This window comes from Epinephelus moara, chromosome 18 (genome assembly GCF_006386435.1).
Source record: "Epinephelus moara isolate mb chromosome 18, YSFRI_EMoa_1.0, whole genome shotgun sequence".
In the NCBI taxonomy this organism is placed as follows: domain Eukaryota; kingdom Metazoa; phylum Chordata; class Actinopteri; order Perciformes; family Serranidae; genus Epinephelus; species Epinephelus moara.
In genome coordinates this window covers 55038-64844 of record NC_065523.1, presented here as the reverse complement: position 1 = coordinate 64844, position 9807 = coordinate 55038, and the positions used below count along the sequence as shown (strand labels likewise).

Here is a 9807-nt window from a genome sequence, read left to right as displayed (position 1 = left end):
CCCTTCTCCTGCCTCGAGTGTTTACATCATAAAGCTTCGCCAAACCTCGGCTGGCGTTTACTGCTGTTCAGTTGCAGTAACGCGGATGCAATTGAGCACTCGCCCATACTAGAGAAAAGCATAACCCCATATTATTTATTTATTTTAATTTATCTTTATGTAGCCAGGTAAGTCTGTTGAGAACCTGCTCTTATTTGCAGTGACGACCTGTAAATAGCTACTGCCACAATTTTCAATGAGCCAGTTGCCTCCCATCACCTCTACCAGCAGTATTGTTTTTGAACCGGTTCCAACAGTTTATAAACTTTAAATAAATATTACAAAAGAAACAACACGACGTGATTGATTAGCTATGTAGTTTCCAATGAATAACACAAATTCTGATTTCACCCGGACTGTTACGTAACAGTCCGGGTGAAATCCAAATGGCTCTTCTAGAGACACATTTCCTGACTCAGCAAGTTTACAAAACATTGACTTAGTGGTCGAAAATCACTCTTAAGGGGTAGGGAGGCACTCCGGATATGCAAATATACATACTAAAGCAACGAAAAAGTGAGTTATGCATAATATGTCCCCTTTAATGTTCAAAATAAACTTTCAAATCAAAATCAATCAAATTAATTAAACTTCCTGTCATGACTGGGCTGCATTTCTGTCAGCGGAGTCATTTTTTTCCGAACAGCTGATTGGCCAGTGGGTAGTGCTTTTTAGAGGATTAGATTCAACCCTGAACTTACCCTGCTCCGGAGCAGGATAGCCGTTCAAAGTAAGTTACCATGGTGATCTACCCCAATAAGAACTGAACCGGCTTCGTGAGACCGAAAACCCAGGGTTAACCCTGAAGTTACCTCGCTAAGACATTAATCCTGCTTCGTGATATAGGCCCCTGGAGAAAACCCATGCAAACTCCACACAGAAGATCCCCGGTCGGCCGGTTGCTGTGAGGGGATGGTGCTAACAACTGCACCACCATGCCACCTGTTAATACTGTCACAATACTGAAATTATTAACTTAAAACAGTACTTTGAAAACAGGGCTGCAACTAAACATTATTTTTTATTTTTCTGCAATCTGTTTTTGGTCTAGTGTTTTCCAAAGCCCTGACAATGTCCTTAAATGTCATAGAAGAAGACAGACCAAAATATTTACATTCAAGAAGCTGGAACCAGAGAATTTTAACTTTTTTTTCTACAAAAGATTACTCAAACCAATTAAGTATCAAATTAGTTTGCAGGGCTCGACAGTGCGAGCGTTTCACTCGCATTTGCAACTAAAAATAGGTTTGTGCGAACTGTAAAAAATATTTAGGGGCACATGTGCGCATAAAAAAAAAAAATTAGCCGAAGCAGCCTATATTTTTGTCAATAAAAAAATATGATAATCTAACCGCAACTGTTGGAGGAACTCCAGCCGCTTTCTCTCTTCCCTCTTCCCCGTGTGACACGGTTATGGGCGGTTTTCCAAGCCACTGTCGGCACAATGAATGATGCGTGACGCCAAGGGTAGCGGTGCCGCTTTGTCAAGCGTTGCTGCCCTCTCCATAGACAAACAATGGAACAGCCAGCGCAAAGCGGTTTTACAGCTGATCATGTGTAGAGGCCTTTAGGGACCGTTCGCCATGGTACCGCTGCTGGGCAGGGTGGAAATAAAGCCCTTTTCACACAGAGCGCGCAAAGCGCAGACCTCCGCCGACGAACCCATTCATTATGTATGTGCTACCGCGGCGCAAGAGCGCACCGCTCTGCTGCCAAGCTGAGCGGCACGCGCCGCCAGCCTGCGCTCGAATTGAATTTTTTTTTATTTCACCGCAACGTGCTGTGACGACGACGCGCGTCCAATAGCAGAGAAGAGCCTGAAGTAGACCCTGAAGTGGTCACCATGGAGCTGTAGCTCCTGAACGAGCCTGTACTCCCCCAAATCCTGTCCTCTGTGCCCTACCCCGCGGTGGGCACCGCGAAAGCTCTGTGTGAAAGAGGCTTAAGCTTAAGTCCTGCAGAGTTTCAGAGGACCTGGAGAATGTTTTAGGATAGTAATAACATTATATAAGATAATCATATTACAAAGATAATATATATAAGATAACATTAAAGACAAAATTAAATTGCAATACTTTTTCAAAACTTGATGATTTTACCTTTCTGAACATTTTGTATACAAATTCATTAAGTAATTTTGCTTGTAAATGTCTATTTGCATCACGTTTATTGCGGAAAACACATTATTTGATCAATTTACATTGTGCCCCTAAAGTTCTTTGTGCTCTCCTTACTTTTTCAACTTAGGAGCACATGTGCTCCTTGGGAAAAAAGTTAGCGTCAAGCCCTGGTTTGTGATTAATGTAATAGTTGACAACTACTCAATTAATCGTTGCAACTTTATATGAAAAGCAGTGATATCCGATACCAATTTCAGTACAGGGAGATGGACGCACAATTTGGTGCTAGTCATTAGAGCTATATTTTAAAACTGAAAACTTAAATACTAGCTTATACACTGATACTTTTATGGTACATGATGACACATTTCTCAGGCTTGACTGCTTTAAGGGATCACTGTAAATCTTCAAATAGAGGTCAGATCTCCAGTAATAGCCAGTCTGACTCGAACAGGAAAAAGAAACAAAGAACATATCTTGTTTACATAACGACACTAAGTCCAAATCAAATACAACTGTTTGAAATACTGCAATAGCCAAAAAGCAACCAGTCTTGGAAGGCAAAGGTACCAGATTGTATTTCCATTACTACTTAACAACACACAACTATCTGAGTCAACATCTTTAGCTAAGCCAATTTTCTAATGCTGTGATGAATAATTACTGGGTTGACTGTTGTACAACAGCTGTTGTCATTGTTGGAAGTATTATGGTAGGCAGCTATAGCAAAAACTGTTCTTGGCCGGCAGATGTAGGAGGGATGGGTTCAAATTAGTGCTACATGATTTGATAAAAATGTGCAAATGCGATTTTGGTGGACAATATCCCGATTTGCCATTGCGATTACAATACAATAAATAAATGGTATGAGTGTTCTTGCTTGATTCAGTGTTTCCCCTACATTATATTAGGGGGGCACTGACCTGACCTGACATAGTTATTGTTATGGACAGTGTGTAAATGACCATCAACAGACTGCTGTTACACACAGTCAAACATGGCTCTCGCACAGCAGCGCAGCACGGCACTGTACACACAGTGGAGCGGAGCCTGTGTTGCATTCAGGCGTTGTCACGTAAATGACATGTAAATAGGCCATTGCACAACACAGCAGCATGTCATGTGGGCCAAAACCGAGCAAAATTGCTCAATTTTTCATTTGTTATTACATAGTTTGTTATGGACTCCGTGATTTCCCTGTGTCTCTTTGAGGTCTTGTCGTATGGCGTGACACTTACGAATGTATGCGTAACTGTGCTTTGTTGTTGTTTAATGAGGCTCTGGCGGCTTTCAGTTGTTTCCTTGTCTTTAACGTTACTCGGCTTGGCTTTCTCTCGCATGCATTCTTCCTACTTTTCTCTGTGCTGTCTCAAGTGCTGATATAGATTGGTCGTGTTGCCGCGAGATGTGGCGACTTTAACTTTTCAAGTTTTACACAGCACGTCTTTCTGGTCAACGTCGCCATACCTGAATCCAGAGTATCGCCATATAATAGGCGTGGGGTTATTTTTCGCCACCAACTCAGCCTGTTCATGGTCATGGTCATGCTCTTCTTCAGCATCCATGTTGGTCACTGCTGCACGCCAAGTGGTCACCTGATCATACGTGCTCTACACACCAGGATAGCCTGTGGGCGTAATGTCAACAAACTCCACACACTACAGGAGAGGTAGTCATGTCCACAGGCACACACGCTAACATTCATTTACATTTAATTGCAAATCGCAGCCTTTTATGCTGTTATGTAATCGCACAGCCTGACATCGCGATTGCAACTGCGATTAGATTAGTAATCAAATAGCCAGTTATGTATGGGATTTGAGTGGTCAAAACTGGATTTGTCTAATGATCACTTAAAGAATCTTTAATTTATCCACCGTTTAGTATACTGTTTGGGTGATAGGACGATATATACTGAGACTAAACACATTTGTCAACCCTCAGAGATTGTACCATACCACTTCCACTGCAGCATCTCACCATTTCTCTGAGTCTGTACTGTCATTATGCGCACTGTTGCTCATCAAAGTACTTTGATTTTTCAGGTGTTTAATTAGCCATTCACAGGCTTTCCTTTCTGCCTTTATTAGTGACCAGCCTTTATCTGAACACTAGCTTATAGGAATTCCTGGTGTACAGTATCCCACTGTAAATTTACACATACCATGATGGAGGATTTTATGTACATCATACAGAGCGGAGAGTTTTCTCTAGAAAAAAGATCAACGGATTGAATCATCACTTTCAGTAACTGGAATATCTTATCAATGCTCTAAACCGAGCTGTTCTAAAAAATAGTGTTGTCAAAAATATATATATATATAGATTCTAGATATTTGATGTAGTTTCAATACTCATTTTCAGCAGTTTCGATACACCCCTACTGGCTGCTCTTTCTCACTCTATCTTACTGTTAAAGGTCCCGTATTGTGAAGTCAGATTTCATGTCTTTTTAAAAATAAAGCAAGCATAGGTGCTATGCTCAGTCCAGAGAGAAACGCACACACTTCATGATCAGAAACTGTACCTTAAAATGAGCCGTCAGGATTTCTGTGAATTTATGTCATAAGTATACTATGTAGACCATTCGAAACAAACATTTCAAGCAGGTCCTTTTGTTTTTCTTGTTGGTATGTTTCGCGAATGTGAATGAAATCAGCTGACAGGACGTAAACATGGACCTAAGCCATTGCCTAGCAATGCTATTCCAGTGAAATGGCATATGGAGATGGATTGACAGAGCATTTCAGACAGCGGGGGATTACAGGTAGAGTTGTACCAATACCGATACCAGTATCGGAAATGCCTCCGATACTGCCTAAAATGCGGCATCGGCGAGTACAGCCTTTGACCAATCCGATACCATGTAATGCCTCACGTCATTACGCATACGCACACTATCGTTTGAACATAGCCATCGCGATGTGCGCATGTGCGATAGTCACATCACAGGACATGCGATGTTTTCTCTGTTTTTAGAACTTGTTAACTTTTGTTTTGCTTCAGAAAAGCAGCTCTGAAGCTCCGCTCGTTGCTCCGCTCACCTCTCTCGCTGTCTCTCCCTCTCTGACAACAGCAGCCCCTCCCCCTCTCATGCACACGCTGCAGTCACACACTGAAAATGAGCGACATGCAAGAGGGAGAAACGGTAAAGGAGGATTTATGCCTGGTACACACTACACGACATTTCTGCCCGTTCTGAAAGTCACTATGTCACATTACACGATTGTGGAGTCATAAAATCGTTCGGTGACTTGGCCGACAGACATGACACACTACATGATGGTACACACCAATTATCCCCGGTCATCTTTCACAATGTGTGTGATGTCATCGGGTTATTCTTGTCCTATTTTTATTACTTTTACCATTATTTGAGTCACTGTGTCTGTTCATGTGCCAGCCGAAATGTTGTTGTAGTCACCTAAAAAGCACCAGCAGATGGCAAGAGCTACATCTGAAGTACCATATGTAAACACCAATGTCACTGATTTCTCCACAACAAGTTCCTACAAATGTTTCACAATAAAAGCCTATTTAGAAAATGGAGGGATTCTCTCAGCTGAGGTTATAAGGGGCTTTTAATTTGAAACAAGTTCAGCAGATGTTGAGTTTGAAATGACGGCGTCATGCATTATATCAAGGCAACGGGAGTGGATAAAAAGTAAAAATATAAACATACAGAGGGAATGATAAATAATTGCCCTTTTATAGTCTGTTTCAAATGAAGCTGGTAGCCTCTGCAGTTGTGGTGAGTAAAAGCCCCGCCACTATTTTTTAATTTTCTTACTTTAAGTCATCTGGTGAAACTTCTTGTATTTTTTAATATCGCAATATATATTGAAATTTTTTATTTTTTTTTAAATCGCAATGTCAGTTTTTTCCAATATCGTGCAGCCCTACATTCTACTGTAGCCTTTAAAATGTCTTTTTTACCAAATTGTGTGGCTGCACTTTAACCTGTGTCTTGATCTGTGTCAAAACTGGATAATAATAATAATAATAAAAAAGTTTTATGGCATTCATTCTACTATTATGTATTTATTTCTTAATATTTTACATAGAGTTTTAGGAGTTGAGACATACAACAATTCATATCCCATCCATATTTATTTTACGCGCTGGTATTGGATCGGTACTCTGTATCTGCAGATACCTAAGGTTCAGGGATCGGAATCGGTATCTGGAAGGAAAAAGTGGTATCGGTACATCTCTAATTACAGGTATATTCTGGCAGACAGTATGACAAAAATAATGTGGGGTTTTTTTAACATTAAAGCATGAAAACATGTTCTAGTAGCAACCCAAAACATGAGTATGAACCTGAACATGAGTATAATGTGGGCCCTTTAATGCTTATTACATTCATTTTGCTCTCTGCTACTAACAAAGAAAAGTTGTCATTGCCATGTTATATCCTTGATATATTTATCTTTTAATCAAACTTTCAACGTCAAATTTTCCCATGGTATCAAAAATGGTTTTGAATATTGATATTTTACATTGTGTTGTATCAATGTTAGATATTCCAGTATCATGAAACTACTGGCAAATAAAGCTGAAATCAACTTTTTGATAATTTATTTATTGTTATTTATTTATTTCATGATGTCTTATTCCATGTGATTGATAGTGAATTATGGAAGAGGCTTCAGTCTGAAGAGGGGTCAGGTTGAGGTTCTCTTGCCATCATTCTCTTGTTGAGCAGACAGAGCACTGTCCTGCTCTACGTTTTCTCTATATGGACTGTCATGCTGCCAGCTTAAAAGAATGACATATACACTGCATCTTAACTGTGGAATTAATCTTACTGCAGATTAGGTTAGACAGCTGGATTTCAATTATGGTACAGATGTTAATGGTCTCAGATTGACCAGAGTGACAGCCCAATCTCAGACATAAAAGGCCTCTTCTGCATGCAAGCATCAGACCCTTGGTTATGTTACAGCAATTGGTGGTCCAACTGTCATCTTACAAGCAACACAAGTATTAACTGTTAAAATATTGAGAAGTTGGCCGTTGGTTGAAAAATAAAAAAAAGGGCTCCTACTGGCAAATGCCGCTCTTTGCTTGCCCCCACGTCATCCACTACACCATGTAAAAGGGAGCAACACGAGTAAAATTAACTGATACTATTAGCGTAAAAAGACGCCAATCAGTTACTAGAATAAAAGAAAATGTTACTTACAGTTTCTAATGTCCGAAATGAAAACGGCTAATCCGCGCATTCCATCTCCTTTCGACACAGCCGGCATTTTTGCAGGTTTCTGTCCTCCCTCCGGCCTTATCCGTAAAAATGAACTGACGTCGGTCAGCTTTTAACACTGGACTGGAGTGGAAGATGGCCAACTTGACGTTCAGTGGTAGCTAGCTACTTCGCAGTTCCTGCCGTTCACTACAACTTTAAGACTGACTGTTGCCTACCAAGGTAACTGTATGCTTGTGGGTGGCTAGCTCGGATCGCATTTGCTAGATTAGCTGGATGGCGGTGGATCAACCAGCAGCAGGATAAGTTAACGTTATCCCTGTTAACTGGCTCGTTTCCGCTGGCTATGGCAAGCTAACGTTATTTCATTCAATCCCTATTTAGCTAGGATTAGAAGCAACGCGCACAACACCTAGAGTAACAATACACTGAGGTTAAGACCACCAGCTGTTCGGATGTCTCTCAGGTAAATGCAGTCAGATGTGTTAATGAAAACAACGCCCGAGAATATAACGTTAAGTTACTTCGAGTCAAGCACCGCAAAGCTAGCTTAACAGCTAGCTAGCTAGCTGGCTAGCAATATCATTCAAATACTGGAATACATCACCAGTTGACCGGAATAGCACAGTAGACGGTCTTAATAGCCAACCAGCGATATGAAATGATAGCCCGGCTCTCTTTATCACGCACTAAAGTTGGTTGATAAAATATGCTGTATAATTTATGTCCGTTCTAATTCTCTAGCCTCCACTCCGCGGCTTGGATAAGGCTCGTGACAGCAGCTCCAACAGCGTGACCGCGCGACGCACCCATGTACGCGCACGCTCCTTTCCTGACTGAGTGCAGCACAGCGCTGATTGGCCCAGCTCGCAGCGGTACTGACATTCGTGATATCAGCCCAAATCTCCTGCCCCCAAAACTGCCTGCTCGGACACGAAAACCTGTATTCAGAAAGACAAATAAGCGAGGAACGGGGACACAGGGCTTTAAAAAAGGGGTAAAAAAGGGGAAGGCTTGTCAAATAATTTTTTAAGCAAGGGACTTATGTTTTTTATTTTGGCTTTGGCATACTAACGATTGTATTTTGTATTTATTTTACAGCTGATTTTTAAAGAAAACATGCCTTGCGGGTTTGGAAGGCATACATTCTTTAAAACTCGCTAAAATTATTTCATTTATCATAGAAACTGTAAAAACAGAAATTGTTATGTTTTCAAATTTCCAGTGGTCCTGGGACACATCATGTGTGAAGAAAAAGCAAACAAACAAACAAATCTGACCTTAAAATTATGATATGTCATCAAAATCACTTTATTCCACACCACATGTCTCAATCAAAATAAATTGTTTGCCAGAACTAACCAAGGCTTTTTTTCAATTCCAGGATTTTGTCTTCAACTTTTAACTTTTAAACATCAAAGGATAAGTTTTAAATATCTAATAACTATTTTATGGGGGAGGGAGGGTCATGCATTTTCTGCCAGTCACATAGGGAGGCTCAAGGAAAAATATTTCTAGCTTTGGGGAGGGTCAAAATAAAATACAAAAAAAGTTTTTTACAGTTAATGTTACTAATTATCTGATGTGCATAGATTCATGCCATTAGATTAATACGGTTAACATTTTAAGTTCCACAATAATCCTGTTTTAATGTGCTATGTATTTATACATGTCAGATGATAACTGATCTTCAAATTCTCTCAGTGCAGTTAGTGCTAAAGCGTTCGCCATCTTGCATCTTGTCCGATGATGTCAAATAGGCAGGTTGGTCACTTCCTTAAAAAGATGAATATATAGTTTTAATTCGAGTCCACTGATTGTGAGGAACAATACATTTACATGAATATTTGTTTTGTTCTTTTAAGAACAGCTCCTATGAGAGTTATATGTTGTATATGTTGCTGGTATCTTTAATTCCTTCCAACTAAAATTCTGAATACTACATGCAACCTCTTAGGCTTTAAAATGAAGCCAAAGCAGAAGGGCCAAAAACTGCAGTTCTTTGAATGTCCACTTGAGGCTGGCTCCAGAAGCCGGTCAGTCCTCATAAATGGATGTTTTATAAACATGTTTACAGCCTAGTAAAAATGGTAATGGGTCCTATAGCTAATTTCCCCGTTCCTTACAACTGAATTGGGAATTATTTTTTTTATATAACTCACCTGTTTACATTTTATTAAGGCTTAGAGTTATGCATAATTGATGGCAGACTGCTTTGAGTGACAGGCTATCTGCTGATAGTGTCCTTGACTTCTCTGTCAGTTCCACCCCTCACTCCCCCACAGCTCCACCCTCTTGCCCAAATATGGTCACTTCTGGCTCCAAAAAACAAGATGGCAATGGCTGAAATGCCGAAGTTGAGGCTTCAAAATGGGAGTCCTCAAACCAATAGGTGTCATCACAGTAGCTACGTCCATTATTTATACAGTCTATGGTCACTTT

At 40.3% G+C, this 9807-nt stretch overlaps 1 protein-coding gene across 5 annotated transcripts in view; it reads right to left on the bottom strand.

Annotated features, from left to right (window-relative positions):
• The window catches only part of ap2a1 (adaptor related protein complex 2 subunit alpha 1), a 96573-nt gene extending 88396 nt beyond the window's left edge, over positions 1-8177 (bottom strand). For 3 of the 5 annotated variants that reach the window (XM_050070241.1, XM_050070237.1, XM_050070238.1), the window contains exon 1: positions 7348-8177. In XM_050070241.1, coding sequence (XP_049926198.1) covers positions 7348-7414 — 67 coding nt within the window. In that variant the 5' untranslated portion in view covers positions 7415-8177. The remainder of the gene's footprint in view (positions 1-7347) is intronic. The other 2 variants (XM_050070239.1, XM_050070240.1) reach the window with 1 other exon arrangement.
• Positions 8178-9807: the final 1630 nt, after the last annotated feature.